Consider the following 23230-nt stretch of genomic DNA (forward strand, 5'->3'; position numbering starts at 1 on the left):
AAGTAAATGATTTATTTTACTTATATTTTCAATAATCATTTCTTTTTTCAGAATCTAACGGAAATATCAGAAATTCTATCAAGCTGTCATTTCTACAAACTTAGTTCTCCCACTAAAATTTGACCATGACTCAATTGAGTTAATGAACAAGTTTCATTTTATAAGTTCGTTGTGTGATACTAAAATTTGTCCATGCGATTGACAAAAACAAATATGACTTTTTAAGATGACTTTGTTATTGGACGCCAAATATGTTGAACCATATGGAAAATGCTTAGTCTACTGATTATTTTTTACTTAATGATTAAAGAAATATTTTTAATGAAGTTGTGAATTTTTATTTTTAAAAAAATTTTAAAGAGTAAAAATATATATATGATTTTTTCTTTAAATGTCATTTGACCTTGTTGTTAACTTCTCTCGTGCTATACCTTTGGTGGCCGTACCACGATCCAAACCATATTAAATTATTGTAGATTAGAGTTTGGATAACTCCATAACTGTTATTCCGTTGCATACCAACTTTAGATGACAATAGAGCGATTTGGATTTAGAGATGAGTTGAGATGAATTGATATGGTTTGTGAATAGTAGAATAAAAGTTCAATTATTTATTATATTTGTGTGAAAATTTGAAAAAAATTATTTTGAAATTAGAAAAAATTGATTTGTCTATTATATTTTGTATAGAAATTTAAAAAAATTGTAATGATAAGATGAGATAAATTGAGATGAGTTTTGAATGCAAACAATACCTAAATTTAAGTCGTTTCGCTAGCATATGGCTAAATGAATACCATTATAATATGGCGATCGCTTTCGTCAAGAATGGAAGTAGGTAATTTGTAGTTAGTATAAGAAAAAAGAGTAATATTAGAGAGAAGCTATTATAGCAGTGCACACTTTGCACTCACTACATTACTATTTTTAGTTCTCTACTTTTTTATTTTAGATTTGAGAGATGTGTAGTTTAGATGATACCATATTATGTGTGCAAAATGGTTACTCCGAATAGTAATTTTTATCTATATTTATTCAAGAAAACACGTTGAAAATGAGTGTAGGCAAATTTGTAAATTTTTAGTTGCCTATAATTTTCTACATTTTTGTTTAAATATAAATTTATATTCATTTGAGATATTAATTATTTATAAATTTTTAAATTAAAAGATTGTAAAAAGAAAAAGATTATTATTAGAACGAATGATTTCTATAAAGAATCTATTTTTGCCGAGGAGTGGAGTGCGTCTTCTTCCGAACTCATCAACGGTGACTCCCTCCGTACTATTCGTACTCCTTATCCTCTGTGTCTCATAAACCCCTCTAGAGGGTCTAGGGTTTTGGGGCTTTTTTTCTTTTCAATTCAATAGACGCATGCGATGATTTTTACCCCTGATAGCAAAAACAAGAATGGTTGATAAAATCGTGAAGCGCAGGAAGGTCTCCATCAGTGAGGACGATCTCTCCACTCTCTTACAAAGGTCTGATCTTCTTTTTCTTTTTCTTTTTGTTTAGAATCTATTGCTTTCAGTGAATTTTTTTTTTTTTGTTGGACTTACCTATGTAGTTGTTGTTTTCTGTTTTTTTTATTTTATTCGAAATTTTTAAATTGGGATTTCTTATGGTGGTTGTTGGATGTTACATTGATGTTGCGCAGGTATACGGCGACAACGGTGCTGGCGTTGCTTTGGGAAGTGGCGCGTTGTCCGGACGTGAATATCGATTGGGAGGCGTTGGCCAAGAATACTTCAACTGGGATTTCTGATGCTCGAGAGTATCAGATGTTATGGCGCCATTTAGCTTATCGCCACACTTTGCTCGATAAATTCGAAGATGGGGCTCAGCCTCTGGTTAGTTTGCGGCTTCTTCAGTTTCGGATTCTCCAATTACTACACATCTGCAATTATATTTGAATACTGAAGCTTGATATTTATTTATGTTATTTAAATTAAATTAGTCTGCGCAACAGTTTGTTATGACTAAATGGAATTTATGAGGATATGAATAAGAGAGTTTATGTGGTGGTATGGAATTCGTGATAGTAATTAGTTAATATTGATGATGCTAAATTGTCATTGCAGCATTGCCCACTATCCGTATTGGCATGTGTTTGCATCTGGAATGGGCATTAATATAATATGTATTTTAATGATGGGGGAAATCCTGAAAGAGCTTCATGTTTGTGTGGGTATTAAATGCGACACCTTTTGAGTATATGAATTAATGTCTATGGGACCTTTTGGGCATACAAGAATATAAGATGTGAAATCATATGGGGAGGTGTTAACAAAAACTATCATGTCCTGAATTTGTGAAATCATATGGGGGGGGGGGGGTTATTAATCATGAATTCATTAAAAATATAACCAGTTTGGGATGCTTACCTGACTTTGGATTTTATTATCCTTTTGCATATCCATATCTTTGAGTGGTAATCATGTACAGTCCCATCTTGAAATAATGGAATGTTTTGTAGATGTGTGATTATCATAGAACTTTCCCCACACTATCTTGGAAGCTATAGCTTTGTAATTTGGCTCGAAGTACTTAAAATACACACACACACACACACACACACACACACACACACATATTTTTCACATTATAGTGCACTGACCTTAAATTTGGATTGCAGGATGATGATAGCGATTTAGAATGTGAAGTGGAAGCTGTTCCCATTGTTAGCACTGACGCTTTAACAGAGGCTGCAGCATGTGTGAAGGTATGTTCAATGTTTTGCATGCTATGGCGATTTGCTTTAGGATTCTTCATTTTGCATTCACTACAATGGAATCCCTTTCTGATGGAGTGGGTTCTGCTTGATGAATTGACAATTTCTATTTTTTGCTAACTTGGTTGGCCAAATAGCTTTTGGATGTTATTTGTTTGGAATTTTGCTTTTTGACTCAAAATTCTACTATCTGATCTAAGAGCGTAGGTTTTTTCAAGTACTCAGCATCCTATAATCTGATGAAAACATATGAATGTTTAGAGTCACATTAGAAGATTAATGATTGAAACATAGGGGCTACCCAAACTATACTTACTTGCTCAACTATGAATAACTGCCTGTGACTTGCTGATTCAGATCGGCACATATACTGCAGAAAAGGTCCAAAATGTTCATTCCAGGAACCCTCCTCCTGACAAAACCCATTCTTAAATTCCCACCATCTACGTTGATGCTGTATAATTCACTAGTTCATTGTAGAATGCCTTCATATCATTCTGCTCTTAATGAGTGGGACTGCAGCTGAGGCTTTAGACAAAAGTAGTCTGTTTCTATTTCCGTGACAAATTGATTGTTGGCAGTTTATTTAGTATAATTATCCTAGCTGAATTGCTTTGTAGCTTCATTCCATCTTTGTTAAGTTTCTGGAGTATGCCAAGAAGGCAGAACATAAAATTTCTGTCAACTACTTGTGGCTGGATGCCATGTCTTACACATCCAAAGGGGATTCAATATCTGAACAAACATATTGTTTGAATTATTTTTTGGTCTTGCCAGTTCATAGATTTCACCTTTGTTGGTCTTGCTAGTTCATAGATTTCACCTTTGTTGGTCTTGCTAGTTCATAGATTTCACCTCCTGCTTATTTTATGGGAATGGTTGCTTTGTTCAGGTGCTGATTGCTTCTGCTTTACCAAGCGATTCTAGCCTCCCAAACAGCTCATTAGTTGAGGCTCCATTGACTATAAATATACCTAGTGGCTCATCATCTAGAGCTCCTTCAGAAAATCCGGAAGCCACTTGCTCAATGCAAGGGATGAACATTACTATTCCCTTCTCTGTTCAGAAACAGCCACTATCTGCCGCTACACCTGCTGAAGGATTGGATGCGAATGGGCCAGCCAATGGAACCTTACCTCCTCGAAGGAAAAGAAAACCATGGTCAGAGACAGAGGATATGGAACTTATTTCTGCTGTGCAGAAATTCGGTGAAGGAAATTGGGCAAATATTGTACGGGCAGACTTTATGGTTGATAGGACTGCTTCACAACTCTCTCAGGTTGTTTTCCTAAGCCAACACTTTTAATTTTATAGGGCTTTTCAACCTCAATGCCTTTTGTCCATCCACAAAACATTCTATTATATACACATGCACCCGTCCATGTTCATTAGTAATAGATTTGATTAATTCTCAATATGAATTTCTAGGTTGAGCCATCCATTGTACACACCTATCATAAAAGAATGATCTTTGGAGTTACCTAATCCCATATGTGATTGACCACTTTTTCATTTTCCATATTGTTTAACTAGCTAACCACTTTTGCCTTTGGGGTGGATAATAGCTGGTCAATTTCTATGGAAATTCTTGAAATGTGACATCTTTTGGACAGACTATGAAGTACTCTACCACAGCTTGATGCATAGACGGCAGTTCTTGCCTTTCTATGAATATCATATTCTGGGAATTTCCTGATTTGACAATTTTGGGCCATATGACACGTTTAATAGAGAACTTTGTCAGCATTTCTGAAAAGTTTTATTTTTATTTTTTGCAAAATAAGACACATCTGTAGTTCTAATTTCCGCATCATAACATTCCACATTTGATGATGCCAAGCCTTGACTCAGTTCTAAATTTTCAAAAACAATTTGTATGAATTGCTATCTGGTGAGGATATGGATGTTCTACTATCATCCACCTTTAACCTCTCAATATGTTCCACAGATTGGGAAAAACTGAAGTAAATTGTATCAAATGGTCCTTGAATTCAGGTAGCGTCCATAGTCCCTTTAGGGAAAATTAGGGGAAAATACATTTTGCACCTCCAAACCACAACTGCTTTTTAAATTTGTACCCTAAACTACCAAAGCTTGTAATTGGCACTCTAAACTACCGGATTTTGCCAATTTACTTTCGTTTAAAATCTAATTGTTAAGATCGTGGTAAAAATGATAATGTGGTACAGACTTAAAATAAAATTTGATAATGTGGTAAAATCTCCGCGTAGGGAAACTTCCGAGGGTGCGGTGTACGGGACCGGGGTTTACTCTACAGGGGTGGGTCCGAAGGGCCCTGCCTTGAAGAGGTTCCCTGACATAAAAAAAAAAAAAATGATGGTGCAGATTGCTAAAATTGAGTAGTTTAAGGCGTCAATTGCCACTTTTGATAGTTGAGATGTGTATTACAAAACCAATGGTAGTTTGGGGTTGCAAAGTGTAATTTCCCCTAAATTACTTCTAGAAGGATTACAAAAGTCGAATTTCCCCATTGTGACTATAAACCCGTCCTCATACTTCGAATCGATTCATATACACACTGATCTCTTATATTCAAGCTTGTGGCAGTTTATGCAATCCTAGAATTTAATATCACCAGCCATTTATTTTGGTGACGACTTTATATTTTTTCAATCACCCCATTTAAGAGACTCAGTGTACTCTGCCTTTTAATTCACAATGTAGCCACTAAATTCCCAAGTGATGGCCAGGCACTAACCTAATAATTTGTGGATATGTGTTAAAGTTTATCTTTTGTAACTGATAACCATTAGCAACAAAATTGCTGGAGAGGAATTGAGTACACAAAAACTGTAACATTGTGCCGCTTCAAAATTCTGTATGCGACTTATATAAAAAAAGGTTCACGTCTTGATGATGGTTTCACAGTTAAAGTTACACCCTACCTTTATTCTACTAATAATCAGGGTATTTTTGTAGAATATAGGTCATGCCAGTGAAACTCACCTCCGTCCTCTCTTAGAGCTTTTCTGTCTTTCTTTACTTTTTTCTCTTCTATCTATTTTGCTGGTTGTTATGGATTTTCCAACATATGCAGAGGTGGGCCATTATTAGGAAGCGACGTGGCAACTTGAATGTTGGAATCAACTCCACTAGCTCACAACTTTCTGAGGCACGTCGTGCAGCTCATCATGCAATGTCACTAGCCCTCGATATGCCAGTTAAAAATTTTACAGCAGCTCGCCCTGGTAATCCTTCTTTCATTTTATTCTATTTTCATTTTATTGAAGTTGTTGACAAACAATTTGTCAACTAAAAAGAAAAGAGAGAATTGTCTCCTATTTGTATTTTGTCTCCTTACACTTTTTTCTTTTTTTCGTAAGTTGGCTTGCGATGATGTTCATGGGCGTTTGATTGTGTTTCTTGCGCGTATGGGAGGGAAAGTGGGTATTTTGAATGTTGTTATTATCGAACTTAAGGCATTTGAGGTAGTAAGAGATGGACGTTGGGTGCACATTACTGAAAGAGGGTGGAAGTTTGTGAAAAATCTTCGCTTGGAGTTAGCTGCGGCACGCTGGTTCACCAAAGCGTTGGAGCATTGCCTAGAGGTGGGGAGAAGGGAGTTTTATACAACCCATTGGGAAGGAGACAGGGGCTTCATAGCACAAAGGTTCTCGAACTCCCAAGGTGTGTTCATGGCTTTGGTGGAATACAAACAGGGTGGTCGCCGAAACTGTATATTCATTCCTGAAGACAGAGATGGTAGGGGATGGAGAAAACTAGTGGAGGTTTTGAGGGAGGCTGGCAGAGAAGGTTGTTTTGTTGGGTCGGCACCACCAGCGACGACGATAGCTCCATATCAACCTTCTGCTCGGTCGTACATGAAGGCTCTGCAGAAACCAAGGTTATTGGACTGTGCTCGAGGACCTGCTAGGCTGGGTGCTAGCTCTGACTTGCGACGTGGTGTTGCCGTCTCTGCAGGGGCTCAAAGTTGTGGGGATGGTGGCAAGGGAGCTGTTGGCCTTAATAAGGAAAACATGCGCATGTGTTGGTGTATTTGGAGGGAGAGAAATGCTAGAGTTTCGAAGATCAAGAGAGAACAGTGGATGAGCTAAAACTTTCCTTTTTTAGGTCATTGTTCGTATGGATGGGGGCCATAGTTTGTAACGGACTCAGTGTCCATGATCTTCTTTCTATTGTAACCTCTAGCTAGGCGATCTTCATATATACTTCATGTGTACGTGTGCTTTGCCTTTTTTCTATGAATATAATATTTTTGATTACCTATAAAAATAATAAGGAAAACATGCTTCGAGCCCTGTCATAGATGCAAACTCAAATATATGAGTTGCAAAGAAATATTCAAGGGATGATACAGTGTGTTGAGGAGGATAAGGGGTTGGGGATGGGCTTGCGTCAAGGGGATGGACTCGGCAGAGGGAATTATATGGGAACCTTGGGCCAGGGCCTTTCTAAAGGGCTAAGTAATTCTGAACCAAGGGAGGTAAGTCTGAAGGGCAAAAATATGGTGAGTGGGCCGAGCTTGGTGAAAAGCCCAAAACGGGTGTGGAAGGCTAAGCCTCGAGCTGAACGTTTCGGGTGTTTCAGTGTATCGGGAGGCTTGAGTGAGTCTAGCACGATGGTGCCACTACTTGTTCCGACGGTATCGAAGGTTGCATAGAAACTTTCGCTGGTCATCGGCGGCTCACCTGGTGATGCGTCGATAACATTGCTGTCGCCGAAGGTGGAAGAGTGCGAAATAGTGGATTGCGATGCCGAAATGTTAGTGGTGAGTGAAGTAGCTTTTAATCCGTTCATGTTTTTGGCTCTTTTGGTTAATGAAGTGCATTTGTGGACCTAGTTCCTCTGTTATTAAAACGTCTTCATCCAGTTGATTTTCTGCATCCCGAGATGAACAATTGCTCTATTTCGGTGTTTTCTGGAGATTTACAGCAGGTGTTTTCTTTTGGGGGGGGATGTGGTTGAGCCCAATTTACAGTTGGAATTATATGAGGGGGAAATCTTTGATGAGGATGTGGGTAGCCCGACTCCTATTATGTACCGTTCTGTCTCATGCTCCAACCAAAAATACCTCAGATTGGGTTTTAAAAAGGTTGAAAATTTACAGGCATGTATGGGGATATCTTGTGAAGGGTTTGAGGAGCAGTTTAAGGCTCTTCTTGTTGCTGTTGAAGCAGGAAGATCTACGGCTTTAAAGTCTGTAGAAAAAATGACAGGGAGTTGAAACGTTTAAAATGCTCCATTAATTACAATAATAAGGAGGGAAGTGTGGGGAGGGGCAAGTTGGAAGGGAGGGGATCTTGGTTGTCAAATGAAGCCTAAAATCCTCTTTTGGAATGTAAGGGGGATTAATGATGTCAACAAGCGTCTCCATATTTGATCTCTCCTCCATAGCTAGAAAATTGATATTGTATGTCTTCAAGAAACCAAATTGAGTTTTATTGATAGAAGCACCATTCGTAGTTTGTGGGGCTGTTCTTTTGTGGGTTGGAGTTATCTTGCTTCTTTGGATGCTTCAGGAGGTGTGTTTTTGATGTGGGATAAAAGGGTGGTGGAGTTAGTAGAGGAATGCATTGAGAATTATTCTGTGGCTGGTTCGTTTAAAAATATTAAGGATGGGTGGCAATGGGCTTTTGCGGGTGTGTATGGGCCTAATGTGGATAGGGAGAGAAGGTTTTTGTGGGAGGAGTTGGCGGATTTGTTTTAGTTGTGGGATTTGCCTTGGTGTTTGTGTGGGGATTTTATTATTGTTCGGTTTCCTAGTGAGAGGGCGGGTGCATCTACTTTATCTGTGGCTATGGAAGAGTTTTTGGAGCTGATTTTTTATTTGAATCTTGTGGATCTTCCATTGGTATGGGGTTTATACTTGGTCTAACAGTAGAAGGGGGTCATGGTTGGATAGATTTCTAGTCTCTCCTTCCTGGGAGACTCATTATATGGATTTATGTTAAAAGAGGTTGCCCCATGTTTGTTATGATCATTATCCCATTTTGCTTGATTGTGGTGGCTTACTTGGGGGTAGGCATTATTTTAAATTTGAGAATATGTGGCTTGCAATTGATGGATTTGCGGAGAAGGTTAGGAATTGGTGGGCCTCTTACTCTTTTTCTGGAACTCCTAGTTTTATTTTGGCAGGTAAACTCAAAGCTCTAAAGTTTGACTTAAAGAAGTGCAATAATGAAGTCTTTAGGCATACTGATGAAGTGCAGAAAAATCTGCTTTAGGATGAGTTGCATGCTTTGGAGGAGGGGGAGGAAAAAAAGGAGTCATTATCAAGGAAGAATGAGGTGGTGACTGAAATTAAGAAGGTTTTGTTGATTGAAGAAATTTCTTGGAGGCAAAAATCAAGGGTGTTTTGGTTGAAAGAGGGGGATAGTTGCACTAAGTTTTTTCACAAGATGGCTAATTCACACAGGCGCAATAACGCTATTCAGGCACTTCATTTCGGTACCAATGTGCTTCACTCCCCTGATGAGATTCAAGATCACATTGTGCAGTATTATGAAGATCTTCTAACCGAGACAGAGGAGTGGCGTCCTAAGTTGGATGGTCTGAATTTTGACCAGCTGGATTTATGTGCAGTCAGCTGGTTGGAGAGGCCTTTTGAAGAAAATGAGATGTATCAGGTGGTGAGTGGAATGTGTAAAGATAAAGCTCCGGGCCTGGATGGCTTCTCCGTGGCTTTTTTTCCAAGAATGTTGGGATATAGTGAAAGTAGAAGTTATGCAGGTATTCCAAGATTTTCATTCTTGTCCGAAGTTTGAGAAGTCCCTACATGCTACATTTATTGCACTCATCCCTAAGATAGCCGGTGCCCATGAGTTGAAGGATTTCTGTCCTATTAGTTTGATAGGTGGGATCTATAAAATATTTTGAAGGTGTTAGCTAATCATATGAGCACCATGATAGATAAAATCATTTCTAAACCTCAAAATGCTTTCATTAAGGGACGTCAAATTTTGGACTCGGTTCTGATTGCTAATGAGTGTTTGGACAGCCGTATGAGGATAGGTACTCTGGAGGTTCTTTGCAAGCTTGACATGGAAAAGGCATACGACCACGTGTGCTGGGATTTTCTTTTTTATATGCTAAGAAGATGCGGCTTCGGGGATAGGTGGTGTGGATGGGTTGGACATTGTGTTTCGACCGCTCAGTTCTCTATATTAGTTAATGGCAACTCTTGTGGTTTTTTTTAGAGTTCGAGGGGTTTGAGACAAAGGGATCCATTATCCCCTTTCCTTTTTGTTTTAGTGATGGAAGCATTGAGTCGTATGGTGGAGGCTGCTGTAGGGGGTTTCTCTCAGGTTTTTCGGTGGGTAATATTAGCAATGGTACTATTTCAATCTCTCATTTATTATTAGGGATTATACTCTCATTTTTTGTGATGCTGACAGTGGACAAATTCAAACTTTAAGGGTTGTTTTATTGTGCTTTGAAGCTGTTTCGGGCCTCAAGGTGAATTTGGGCAAATCAAAATAGGTACCGGTGGGAGATGTGAGGAATATTAACCATTTAGCGGATTTGTTGGGTTGCAAAATTGCTTCTCTTCCAATTAAATATCTTGGGCTTCCGTGGGGGGTGTCGTTCAAAGTAAAGAATATATGGGATGGTGTTGTAGAAAAGGTTGAGAAAAGATTGTCAGGTTGGAAGCGTTTATATTTATCAAAAGGGGGAAGACTAACCCTCATTAAAAGCACCCTCTCCAATTTTTCCACTTATTATCTTTCCTTATTCCCATTACCGGTTGGTGTGGCTAACCGGATTGAGAAGTTGTTTAGAGCATTTTTATGGGGTGGCATGGGAGAGGAGAATAAATTCCACCTTATGAGTTGGCATGGGGTGTGCTGCATGATTGTGAATGGAGGCCTGGGGGTGCGAAGCTTGAGTAATTTTAATAAGGCACTATTAGGGAAGTCGCTATGGAGGTATCAAATGGAAGGGGACTCATTGTGGAGAGAGGTCATTGATCGAACGTCTGGAGGTGATTGGGGGGGAGGGATGGTGCTCGAAGGAGGGTAGGGAATCTTATGGTGTGTGCTTATGGAAATATATTCGAAAGGGGTGGGACAGTTTTGTAAAACATATTAAGTTTGAGGTTGGAGAGGGTGCAAGAATTCGTTTTTGGCTTGATAAATGGTGTGGTGAGAGAGCTCTTCATTCTATTTTCTCGGTTGTTTTCAGCTTGGATGGAAATCAACAGGCTGCTGTTTTAGAGATGTTGAGTTGTGCTAATGGGACTGTGAATTGGAATGTTACTTTCATCAGAAACGTACAGGATTGGGAACTTAATGAGGTTGCAGATTTTTTCAGTTTCTTGTATTCTCTGATCATTGGAGGAAATGAGAAGGATCAAATGTTGTGGAAACACAAGGGGAGCAAAAAAATTTCTGTTAAATCTTATTATAATGTGTCTGGTCAGCAGCAATTCTCTTTTCTGTGGAAAAGTATTTAGAGGGCATTTGTGCCGTCTAAAGTTTTTTTTTTTTTTTCACTTGGACAGCCGCACTTGTGAAGATTTTGACGACTAACAATTTGAGGAAACGTGGCATGGTTGTTATGGAGTGGTGCTTCATGTGTAAGAAAAATGGTGAATCGATTGATCATTTACTCTTACATTGTGAGGTGGCTAGGGAGTTATGGGTTGGGGTTCTTTGTAGTGTTGGGTTGAGTTGGGTTATGTCAATGAGAGTGGTGGATCTACTAGCATGTTGGAATAGGCGGCACAAAAGCTCTTAGTTGGCAGCGGCGTGGAGGATGATTCCTTTGTGTATTATGTGGTGTTTATGGCTAGAAAGGAATGAGCAATGCTTCAACGACAAGGAGCGAACTGTTGAGGTTATCTGGAAATTGTTTGTCTTCTTTGCTGCAGTGGTTCTCGGCTATTGTTCTTAAGGGAGGAAATGCTCATGAGTTTTTGTTTTCTCTTCAAGTTTCTGGAATGTAATTAGGTGCTTCTTTTGTATACTTCCCTGTGTACATGGGTTTCACCTAGTTTCATTAAATAAAGTTTTCTTACTTATCAAAAAGAAAAAAAAAAAAAAAAAAACAATTTGTCAAATATTCTAGTACTGCTTATTTATGCCTGTCAAACATTCTAGTATCTTGGCCTGCCTTCGGTTACCTTTTTCAAAGGCCAAGGAGTTATTTGAGAAAATTGAATATTGACTTGCTAACTAGAAGAAGATATATTTATCCAAAGGTTATAGGATTACTTTGATCAAGAGCACTTTCTCTAATCTACCCTCAATTTTCATGTCTTTGCTTTCGCCTCCTTTTAATTTTGGCTAGAGAAACTGCAGTGGGACTTCCTTTTTTTGGGTTTTTTTTTTTTTTTTTTTTTTTTGGGGGGGGGGGGGGGGGGGGGGGGGGGGGGGGGGGGGGGGGGGGGGGGGGGGGATAGGTGAAGAAATCAAATTTCACTTCCTATATTGGGCAGGGCACAATTATGTAATCTGATTTTATTTTTTTTTATACGTAAGAAGTAAATTATATTGATATGAAAGAAATAGGCATAGTCCATATACACAAGAAGTATACAAAAGAACACCTAAATACATTCTAGACTAAAGACAAAAAATCATGAACATTGTTTCCATCAAGTACAATGGCTGAAAACCAAAGCATTAGAGTGTGCATAAATAAATTCTGAAGCTCCGCCGTTGTGCACTCCCTATCTTCAAAGCATTGCTCATTTCTTTCCGACCATATACACTACATGATACACAATAGGATCATCTTCCACACCATCGCCACTTGAGGACTGCCTTGAATTTCCTTCCAACAGGCCAATAAATCCACCACTCTCAATGGCATCACCCAAGGAACATCTACCCTTCTAAAGATCTCATTCCATAGCCCCCTTTGTCACCTCGCAATGCAAAAGTAAGTGGTCCACGGATTCTCCATGCTTTTTACACAAATAACACCAATCCATCACGATGAGACCCCGCTTTCTTAAGTTGTCTGTGGCCAAAATCTTCCCAAAAGCAGCAGTCCATACAAATAAAGCTACCTTAGAGGGCACACAAGACCTCTAGATCCGCTTCCAAGGGAATGAAACATGGTCTTGTGCTGTCAAGATCTTGTAGTATTCCCTGACTGTACACTTTTTGCTACCATTGGCCCTCCACTGTATCTTATCCTCCTATGACGTACTGTTCCCCAGGGAGTATAGCAACCTGAAAAATTCTGATACAATGTGCAGCTCCCAATCATAAATGTCCCTATTGAAAAGAACATTCCACTTGTAAGAACCGTGGGAAAAGACCCGCATATCTGCCACTGAAGCCTCACGATTAGCTCCAATACGATACAGTGCTGGAAAAGACCTGTGAAGAGCGCAATCTCCGCAACAAACATCATGCCAAAATCTAACTCGTAACCCCTCTCCGACCACAAACCGGATTTGATCCTTGAAGCTTTGCCATTCCCTCCGAATAAATTTCTATAAACCCACACCGGTTGTAGAGTGTGAGAGTGGCTTTGGCACTATAAGAATGAGAGATAGGCTTCATGAACATCGGTTGTAGAATCTAAATATGGATTCCATTTGGTGGGTGGTTTTCTAATGAGTCCAAGGACTATATCAGGTGGGATTATGGAAGAACATAAGAAAAGATTGGGGGACCCCTTGGTGATGAAGGCCTTGGTCTTGGGGTATCACTCCCTTCAAGGTCCAAGGTTCAACACCTCATGGGTGCAAACAATCCTTTGGAGCCACACCTAATGTTTTGAATACCGTACCGGACGCCGTACCGGTCAAGACACTGGAACGAAATATTTCGGTACCGGTACCGTTTCGGGATAGCGTTTCGGGATAACGTTTCGGGATAGTGGATATATGAATAAATTATATATATAAATATATATAAAAATTATATTCCAAAATAATAGTTTATATATAAATAAATTATATATAAATACATATATATATAAATTATAAATAGTCTAGTCTGAATTGAGGGTTAAAAAATAAGCTTGTAGTTTGAAAAAACAAAAAAAAAAAAACACAGGCCGAAATATCGACCGGTACCGGCCGAAATATAGGCCGGTACAGGCCGAAATTCAGGCCGGTATTTTGGCCGGTACGGAACAGGTATGGTACCTGTACCGGCCGGACGGCCGAAACGAAAAATTTCGGCCGTACCGGCCGGTACGGTACGAAATTTAAAACACTGGCCACACCTCTTGGTGAAAAGCTAGCGATTTAACCAGTTCCATGTAGGGAAACTTCTGAGGAGATTGGAGTTTACTCTCCAGGGATGGGTCCGAAGGGCCTTGGAGAGGTCCCCCCCCCCCCAAAAAAAAAAAAAAAAAAATCTAACTATTGTAGATTTGAAATAGGAGATGTAGTCAGGATTAGATTATGGCACAATGTGTACAGTGTGTTCCGTGTTGCTTGTGTCAAAAATGCTTTTGCAATAGATGGTTAGGAAATATGCAGTGAACTTCGTCAATGGAATGCAAGCTTTATCATAGCGGGTTATGATTGGGAAATAGAGGCTTTTACAATATTCTTAATTTATCATATTCCAATAGTTGGAGAAGAAAAGGATGTGAAGACAAGCTCCTGTGGGCCCTTTCTAAGAAATGGATGTTTGCTGTCAGCTCTTTTTCTAATATCCTTATTCCATATAATAACAATCAATTTCCTTTCCTTGGAGGAGTACCTGACAGACTAAGTTCCCCCAAGAGCTGCGTCTTTTGCTTTGACAGTTTCACTAGGGAAGATTTTCACCATGGATAATCCAAGAAAAGAAATTTTGCTATGATTGGTTCTTGCTGTATATGTAACAGGAGTGGGGCGCTTGTGGATACTTCTACTCCATTGTGAAAAGGCTGGTGCTTTGTAGTGTTTTTCCTTGGCTGGGTTGGATTAGCTTGGGTCATGTTTAGAAGGGTAGTGGACCTCTTTGATTCTTGGAAAGGATTAGGTGGTTGCCACGGATTCTAAGAGTAGAAATGGTGCCTACTTGCCTCATATGGTGTGTCTAAAAGAAAAGATATTATAGAAATTCTGAGGATCATGACGATGGAGCAGCTCATGGGCTTAACCCTCCATGATTTTCTTGTATCTTTTTCTAATTCATAAGTGACTATCACTATGAATATGATACCCTCAATGACTATTTTTTTTTTCTAATTCATAGGTGACTTCAATGGACATAGTTGGGTAATATGGATTTGACGTTGGTGCCTCGTGTAAAGGAATGCCTAGAGTCGGGAGTGCAATTGGATACTGTGTTTGGAGATTTTGTGGCTCCCCTGGTCTCTCTTCCTCCAATAGCGGATTGGATTCTGCCTAAAGTTAACGAGATTCAGCACTTCGTGAAAATTTCACATGGAGGATGTGAAGACCAATTTAAAGAACTAATTATTGCGATCGAGACAAGCCGTGCGTTTGAAACCAAATCAAGTTTCAAGAAAAAAGGGAGTTACAACGTCTTTTTTCGGCAATCAACTACGACACTAAGGGTGGTAGCTCAACTAGAGGGAAGTCTAAAGGGAGAGCATTGTGAAGACGAGAAACAAGGGGTTGGGGTGGGGTGGGGTTTTTGGGTAGAGTTTTAGTTCTACAGGAAGCAAGGGTTAGGGTCAGGCTTGGTGTATTTTGGATTGTTTTTCACGGGCTTTTTGGGTTATTAGGGGTTTTCTATTATGGGCAAGGTGTTCTTGTATCCATTCAATGTACTTGGTTACTCCTTTGGATATATATATATATATAATATTTTTACTAATAAAAAAAAACGTAGTTGGGTAAAATTGGATATGATTTTGTCTAGGCAACCAGCTAATTCCTGTGAAGACACTATAAATGATGCATGATTCGTAAAACATTAAGGTAGTGGTTTTAATTTATATAACTGATTGCTTAGATGTTTTGGTTTCCAATGTTATCAATGCAATTAGTTTTTAGTGGTTATTTGTTTCGATCTCTCTTTGAATGGGGGGAATAGCTGGCACAAACATGATCAGTTACTCCATGCTTCCAACTACAACTGCAGAAGCTGCTGAGGTTGGCAGCATTATACAAGCCAAAGACAAGTCCCATCAAGGCTCTGTTCCTACAAAAACATCTCCAATGGGATCATTGGGTTCCACAGAAAAATCTCAAGTATCCTCGAAGAAACCTTCAGCATCTACCATTGGTTCCGATTCTGTTTTAAGAGCAACTGCAGTTGCTGCTGGTGCTCGCATTGCTTCTCCATCAGATGTTGCATCGTTTATCAAGGCTACTCAGACGAAGAATGCTGTCCATATCAAACCTGCAAGTGGTTATTCAACCAAACCATCCATGCCTGGTGGTGTGTCAACTCTCTCAGAGACTCAAACTAATCTACTTCATGTTTGTCCTGGCCCCGAAGCCACACATCCTGGTTCGGTAAAAGCTGCCTCCCCAGCAATTCAGCGTACTCTATCTGCCACATCATTGAATAGGTCATCGGAGCAAAGTTTCTCTACTTTGCCCCCTGAACATTTGCCAAAGCTAGAGGTTAAGGCTGTAGATGAGATCAAAATCAAAGATGGAGCATGTGTCTCAAGAAATGCACAAACTGAGCAAATTCAAGAGAATAAAGAATCCTCCCCAGATTTGAAACCAGAGTTCGAAAAACAAATGACTGATGTCGAGAATTCTAGGAGTTCTTTGAACATGAAGACAGCTGAAAGTTATCACAAAGCTGTCAGTGACAACCAGGCGGAAGTTGGACAAAGCGCCGATGATAAAGAGCTTATGACTTCACCAGTTAGAGGTGACATTCAATCTTCACTTAAGGAGAACTGTGAGAATCAGGGCACGGATGAGAAACTGGCAGATTTGCCAAGCATTATAGCAGATAGATGCGGTGAAAAGCTGGTGGTTTTAAGAAAAAATGTGGGTGGTAATGAGATTGAAGAGGAGAAGAAGGTCAAGTAAATTGTGCAAATTAACATAATTCTTTTGTGGGTCTAGGTTAAATTTTTGTTTTTGTTTTGGAAAAAGTGTAAATTTGGATGTTGAAAAATATTGTGGAAGTGAAATGATGGGGTGATGATCTATGTAATTGTTGCAACTTTTAATTTTCTTTTTTCCTCGTGTTGAGGGATGGTATTACCATTGGTGCATTGGACAGTTCAAGATGAACATATTTTGAGTTTTACCAGGGAAAGGGATCTCTGTTTCGATGATAAAAAAAAGAGTGGGGCTATTATGCCGCCCCACTCTTACCGCTGAGGGTACCATCCAGTAATTTTTTTTTCTTTTTTTCTTTTCACATTTTTTAATACATTTAAATATTTTTAAAAAATAAAAAATATACACCAATACATTTAAAATCACTTCCTTAACTACCAAGTAAAAAAAAAAAAAAATTGACCAACAATCAAATAGAGCGGTCAAAGTGGGATGGCATAATAGACTTTCTCTAAAAAAATGTCATATTATGATATTCACCTTCTTGTATACAGATACACAGAAGTGAGAACAGAGCATTATTAATTTCACCGAGAATAGCAAAGAAAAACAGAAATTGTTCACTTCGTATGCAGACACGAGACCCCATGCAAAAGCTGGTAGCGTGGTAGTTATTTGTTGATAATGTCTCTTAATTAAAATCCAAGTGAAGGCCCTAAAAAGACCTTTAACCTGTACTTTCATGAGGCAGAAATTATTATAAAAAAAAAAAAAAAAAAAAAAAAAAAAAAAAAAAAAAACCCTACAAGTCTTCAATCAGAAATGCATAGTTAGTAAGTCAAACATAACCATCAATATAATTTTTTGAGTAATGTTAGATAGAAGCTATTGTAACAGTGTATATTTTACACTCACTGCATAACTGCTTCTAGTTGATTGTTCCCAACACTAGTTGATGCCACATCATGTGTACAAAATAGATGCTCATAATAGTGACTTCTATCTATATTTATTCTAATTTTTTTTTTCTTTTGATAAGAAGCAATCGGTACAATTAGAAAGTATTAAGATGAATAAAGCAGAATTGGGGCCTGCAAATGCAAAAATTAGAAATGCTACTAAGTTTCCCTTCTGTTTTCCTGAATCACACAAATAAGGATATTTTAATGAATAATGTTAATATGCCTCCTCATTTTGTCTCCTCATTTGGACCGCTCATATATTTATTTATTTTTTAAATTTTTTTTCCTTAATAGTTAATGAATTGGCTGTTAGTGTATTGGTATTTTTTTATTTTTTAAAAATGTTTAAAAAATATTTAGAGAGAGAGAGAAGTACAAATTGCACTAAGCAACACACAAAGTGGACATGTCCAGGTGGCAAAGTAGCACCACTCTATCTTAATTACCCGCATTAAAAACCAAAATTTCAAGCACAATAAACCTCTCTTCAATACCTATCTACGGAGGCATCTCACTGGTTAAAAAAAAAAAAAACCTATCTACAGAGGCATCTAAGACCCCAGAATCAACAAATATTCAGCATAGGTTTTGAAGCAATTAAAAAAAACAAATGAATGGAATCTCTGTATTCGATGAATGGAAGTGCCTTTTTTTTATCTTTTGATACAATGAACTGAAGTGCTAAACCTCAGCCGGAACCTTCTGAGGCTCAATACTCGGTATGAAGAGCAAAATATTTTTGTCTGTCCAAAACCATTGGTCTCACTATGTTAAACTGAAACTTTCCAAGAGCTCCAAGACCCTGCCACAGTAAGTATACATTAGAAAAATATGCGTGCCTTGTAAACTAAAGAACAAAAAAATAACAACTACAATTAGAAAGAGAGAAATCAGTGTTGATGCACATTACGTTGGACACTTAGAATAGAATATCGCCACCTCCAATTTTCAACATCCACTAGGCTTTTTGACAATGTCGGTTCCTGTTAATCTTCTTATAAGTGCACTCAAAATAAGATCATTGAAACCAATATATAATAGCCACAGCTTGATAGAAAAAGTAGACAAAGATGAAAGAAAAAAAATGTTTTTCAATATTTATTAAGAGAGTTTCAATAAAAAATTTGGGGGCTGAATCGTTTTTTATAAACAATGAAGCTAAACTTGTGAAAATTCAACGTTTCAACTGGCTGTGAAAACATTTCAAGGTAGAACTTAGATCAGTTACCAAGAGACGCCACACCTTGTGCAGGCCAGCGGTTTCCTACACTCATTCCAAACGGGTGCATCAGTTCGAAACATCACAACTACACTTTCACTTTGAATTTTTCATGCAGACCATTAAGGCTATGTTTGGATGTTGAACCAAACTCAACTCATCTCAAACTAATCATTGATGAGACTCACTACTTTTTCAATTTCCCATAAAAAAGTTAAATCCATCTCAACCTACTTCATATATTTTAACCTAAAAATGTAAACTCATCTCAATAAGACCCACAAAATATTACTATTCACAACTCAACTCATCTCAACATCCAAACGCAGCCTAAGAGAACTTGTGAAATCAATCTCATATTAATTTATTTAAAACTGTGTCCATTCAATAAAATGTGGACTCAAGTTAAAACATTTTAATCAACCTACATCTTAAAACCAACAATATATAGAATGTAGCTGGTAAAGCAGCATTTGCATGCCTCACGTGTGGTGAATCCACTCAATTAAGCCATAAGGGTTTGCAAGGGAAGCAAAGCGTCCAATCATTCCAAGAAGGATAGGCAAGATACCATGTTAACATCAAACTCAAAACAAAGTAGAATAAAAATCTCCCTTTTACATTAAGTTCAAGATTATTTGCGTAACCAATATGGTAAGCAACCAAAAAAAGTTAAAACTACTAATTAGTTCTCAAGCAGAATTTGATATCAACAAGATAGAACGAGGGCAATGCTGGAAGCACAAAGACACAAGATCTAAACACAAAATCTGAGTTAATTAAATTCTGCTGTATACAGTACAATCCCCATCAAATAAACCCCAAAGAAAAAGGAATTAAAAATTTTCAACCTACCATACACCACCACTTTAATAAATTAAAGATCTAAAAGCATTCCTTCATAGAGAAGCATTGGGATAATATGAAAGATCATTCAAACAATTATATTTTTCCTGAACAAGAAGGCAGAGGGAAGATAGCATTCCTACCTAGGTGTCACCAAGGACTGGCGCACTGAAGATGAGTGGCTAGACAATTCCATGCGGGGAGGCAATTACTCCATGCAGGATCAAGCCATAGTCTAACCCAACTCCACAGAAGGCATATTGGTAAACAAGTCAGTCCGCATGGATTAATGAGCATGAAACCTGAGACCCCTAACCACTGCTGATAAGAATCAGATCCACGACCTCTTTTTCACCAAACCACTTGGGAGCGGGTTTAACTGCTAGGGCAGTGCCTATGATGGTTACATGAAGACTGACTTAAGTGAGCACTGTGGGAGATCTAGCATGGCATCAGCAAGCCTCTTGAGATGGAGAATATCACGCAGCACATAATTTAAGTTCCGGGTAAGACTTATTCAGTTTTGATAAAAATTCATCACATGAAATGCTCGCTCCTTTTGATGTTTCTTGGGAAAATTTTGGCAGAATATCCATAACATCAAGATCTTCGGAGAGATTGCATAGGCATGTCAAGATGGTAGATATTATTTCTGAGTCAAGTACTACACCCTTATCTGCCATTTGATAAAGCAGGTCAATGATTTCTTTGGTTTCACCCTTTGAAGCAAAGCCCTTCAGTAAAGAATCATACACAAAGGTGTCTGGTGTTAAACCATTAGCTATCATTCTCTCTAAAACACTTTTAGCTTCATCCAGTTGACCAAGTTTTGAAAATCTATTTATTAACGTGACGAAGGTCAAATGATCAGGAGCTAAACCCATTTCATGCATGTCCATTAACAGTTCCTTGGCAGATAGAAAATCTCCAGCTTTGAGAGTTGCATCAATTATAGTATTAAATGATACCACATCTGGTCCATGAGTTACATTTCTCATTTCCTGAAAAAGCCCTTTAGCTTGCTCCAAACTACCCTCCTTACACAATGATGCCATCAACGTATTGTAGGCAATCGGCATAGGTCTAAGTCCACAAGTTTTCATTTTACTGAAAAGTCCTTTAGCAACACTAAGCATATGCATTTTGCAGAATCCATTAATCATAATACTATAGGTAAATGAGTTTGGAAAAAACCCCAAGTTTAGCACATCTTTCCAGATTTCCATGGCTTTGCCTACCATTCCTGCCTGTAGATACCCACCAATCAAAATGTTATAAGTTACCATGTTACCAGATATCCCCCGTTCAAGCATTGTATGATATATTGCCACAGCTTCATCAAGGCGGCCTTCCTTGTAGAATCCTTGAATTAACAAATTAAATGTCCTAACATCTGGTTCAACAAAGCTCTCGCCAATTAACATTAACTTTAAGAGTTCCATTGCCTCATCAACCTTTCCATCATTGCAAAGTCCTGTCATCATTGTATTGTAAGTAACCGCATCAGGCTTTTTCCCTGCCTTAGTCATCATTTCCAATATTTTGAAAGCCCCACTGACTGGGCCTTCCTTGCATAGTCCATTAATAATAACATTATAGGTTGCAGTACTGGGCTCTACACCCTTCTTCTGCATGATATCCAAGATATCCATGGCTTTAGTAGCCCTCCCATTTTTGCAAAGCCCATCAATTAACCCTGTATAAGTAACAACATCAGGGTGAATTCCACGCTCTGTCATATCATTTAGCATTGCGGTGGTTTCCTCCCATCGCCCCATCTTACACAGATTATGTATCAAAGGACTATAGGTGACTACACTCGGGAGAATTCCCTTCGTCAGCATTTCCTCAAAAACTTCTTTCCCTCTATCAAAACTTCCATTGTAACAAAGGCCACTTATAAGGGCACTGTACACAATAACATCTGTATCCAAACCTTTCTCCTTCATCTCCTCCCACAAACCCACTGCCTCATCAACTCTACCATCCTTACAAAGACCATCCACCAAGATGGTGTATGTCGCCAAATTCGGGTGACAATCTGCTGACCCCATCTCAAAAAACATACTTACTGCTTCTTCCAATTTCTTCGCCTTGCAAAGCCCATTTATAAGAACATTGTAACTAAAAATATCCGGCAGTACACAATTTCTTCCCATTTCTCGGAACATGACCATTGCCTTCCCAACCTCACCATTTAGACACAAACCCCTTAATATAAGGTTCATAACATACACATTAACCCTATAACCACCCTTCACAATCAACCCTACAACCCCAAGTGCAAATTCGGGCTTATGCCTACTCACAAAACAATCAATTAAACCACTCAATGATAGAAAACTCGGTGAAACACCAACATGGGTCATCTTCTTATAAACAGAAAAGACCAATTCAAAATTTTTCGACCTTGCAAGCGTATCAACGAGAAAATTGCAGGTTGACCCAGAAGGCAAGAGGCAAGAATCCACGGCATGATGAAAGAGGGAAACAGCCTCGGAGAATTGAGAATTGGGTTTTTCACAAAGGGACCTCAATCGGGTATCTATGTCAGTGTGTGAAGTGAGAGTTACCGTGGAAGAGAAGAGCTGGAAGTAGGCAGTGACAGCGTAGGTGGTAGAGGAAGTATAAAACTTGTGGCGCGGATTTAATAGTGCTTTCATGATCACTTTGAATGAAGAATGAGATTTCAGTATAACGGGGAAGAGAAGCAAGAGTGAAGGAAATATACCTATAAAAATACTATATAGGATTCTAAAATGTTACTATCCTTGGAATTTGCAAGGAAAAAGAAGCTTCTTTACCTCTCCTGAGGTTGACGTAGAAGTAGAAGAAGAAAAAGAAACAGCGGTGCTAGCAGTAGCTGTAGTGGTGGTGGACTGGACTCCAAACTAGGGCTCGCCTCGGAATTTCATCGGAAATATATATACACACACTTTTTGAAAGATAAAAAAACTTCGCTTCTAACAAGCTTTCAAATAGTGTTCACATTTTATGATAAGTGAATATAATAAAAATATAAATTTATAAAAAATATATATATTTAAAAAACAAAATTAAAAATAACAAATTCATAACAAAAATTTAAATAACACAAATTTATAAAAATTAAAAAAATTGGTGACCTCCCGTCGAGAGTTTCAGTCAAATTTTGTTGGGTATCGGTGGAATTTTGATGGTTTATGGTTGTCGCCACCATTCTTAAACTGGGGCTGGATTGATTAGGAGTGATACCTGCCCCCTATGGGCGGGGCCACCCCTCCCCCGCCCCCGCATATGCGGGGGCGGGATACCCCATCCTTTAGCCGGGGTGCGAGGTTGGACCTCCATCCGTCCGCACCTCCGCATTCCCCTACTGGGCCTTTGGCTCAGTACAGTTTACTGGGCCTTAAATGATCAAGAATTTAACTTAAAAAATATATAAATTTAAAAACTGAAAAAAAAAATATATATATATATATAGATTGAATTATTAAGTAGATATTAAGTTTCAACTATTAACTAATTAAGTAATAATCATCATTAAGGCACTAAGCTAAAATAAGTAGTTTACAATTATACAAATTAAGAGAACTAATAAACTATTACACTATTACAAA

At 38.4% G+C, this 23230-nt stretch overlaps 3 protein-coding genes across 4 annotated transcripts in view; 1 reads left to right on the top strand and 2 right to left on the bottom strand.

Annotated features, from left to right (window-relative positions):
- Window positions 1-9022, bottom strand: part of LOC121241097 (protein CLT1, chloroplastic-like) — a 28040-nt gene extending 19018 nt beyond the window's left edge. Inside the window, exon 1 of the mRNA XM_041138713.1 lies at window positions 9009-9022. The gene's annotated coding sequence lies outside the window, so the exon portion shown is untranslated. The remainder of the gene's footprint in view (window positions 1-9008) is intronic.
- On the top strand, window positions 1187-16860 carry LOC121241096. Of its 2 annotated transcripts, none has more exons than XM_041138712.1 (6): window positions 1187-1481; window positions 1658-1850; window positions 2636-2722; window positions 3624-4010; window positions 5790-5940; window positions 15718-16860. In XM_041138712.1, the coding sequence occupies exons 1-6, from the start codon at window positions 1411-1413 to the stop codon at window positions 16626-16628; spliced, it is 1800 nt and encodes a 599-aa protein (XP_040994646.1). In that variant the 5' UTR covers window positions 1187-1410; the 3' UTR covers window positions 16629-16860. The 2 variants fall into 2 exon arrangements, with proteins under 2 accessions (XP_040994646.1, XP_040994645.1); XM_041138711.1 differs by having other exon boundaries at window positions 1209-1481; window positions 15670-16860.
- A 1362-nt stretch (window positions 16861-18222) lies between these two features.
- Window positions 18223-22554, bottom strand: LOC121241095 (pentatricopeptide repeat-containing protein At4g28010). Its single transcript, XM_041138710.1, has 2 exons — window positions 19775-22554; window positions 18223-18368 (listed from the first exon to the last, which is right to left on the bottom strand). Exon 1 carries the CDS (start codon window positions 22292-22294, stop codon window positions 20111-20113), a length of 2184 nt encoding a protein of 727 aa, XP_040994644.1. The 5' UTR covers window positions 22295-22554; the 3' UTR covers window positions 18223-18368; window positions 19775-20110.
- Window positions 22555-23230: the final 676 nt, after the last annotated feature.

This window comes from Juglans microcarpa x Juglans regia, chromosome 7S, assembly GCF_004785595.1.
Source record: "Juglans microcarpa x Juglans regia isolate MS1-56 chromosome 7S, Jm3101_v1.0, whole genome shotgun sequence".
Classification (NCBI taxonomy): domain Eukaryota; kingdom Viridiplantae; phylum Streptophyta; class Magnoliopsida; order Fagales; family Juglandaceae; genus Juglans; species Juglans microcarpa x Juglans regia.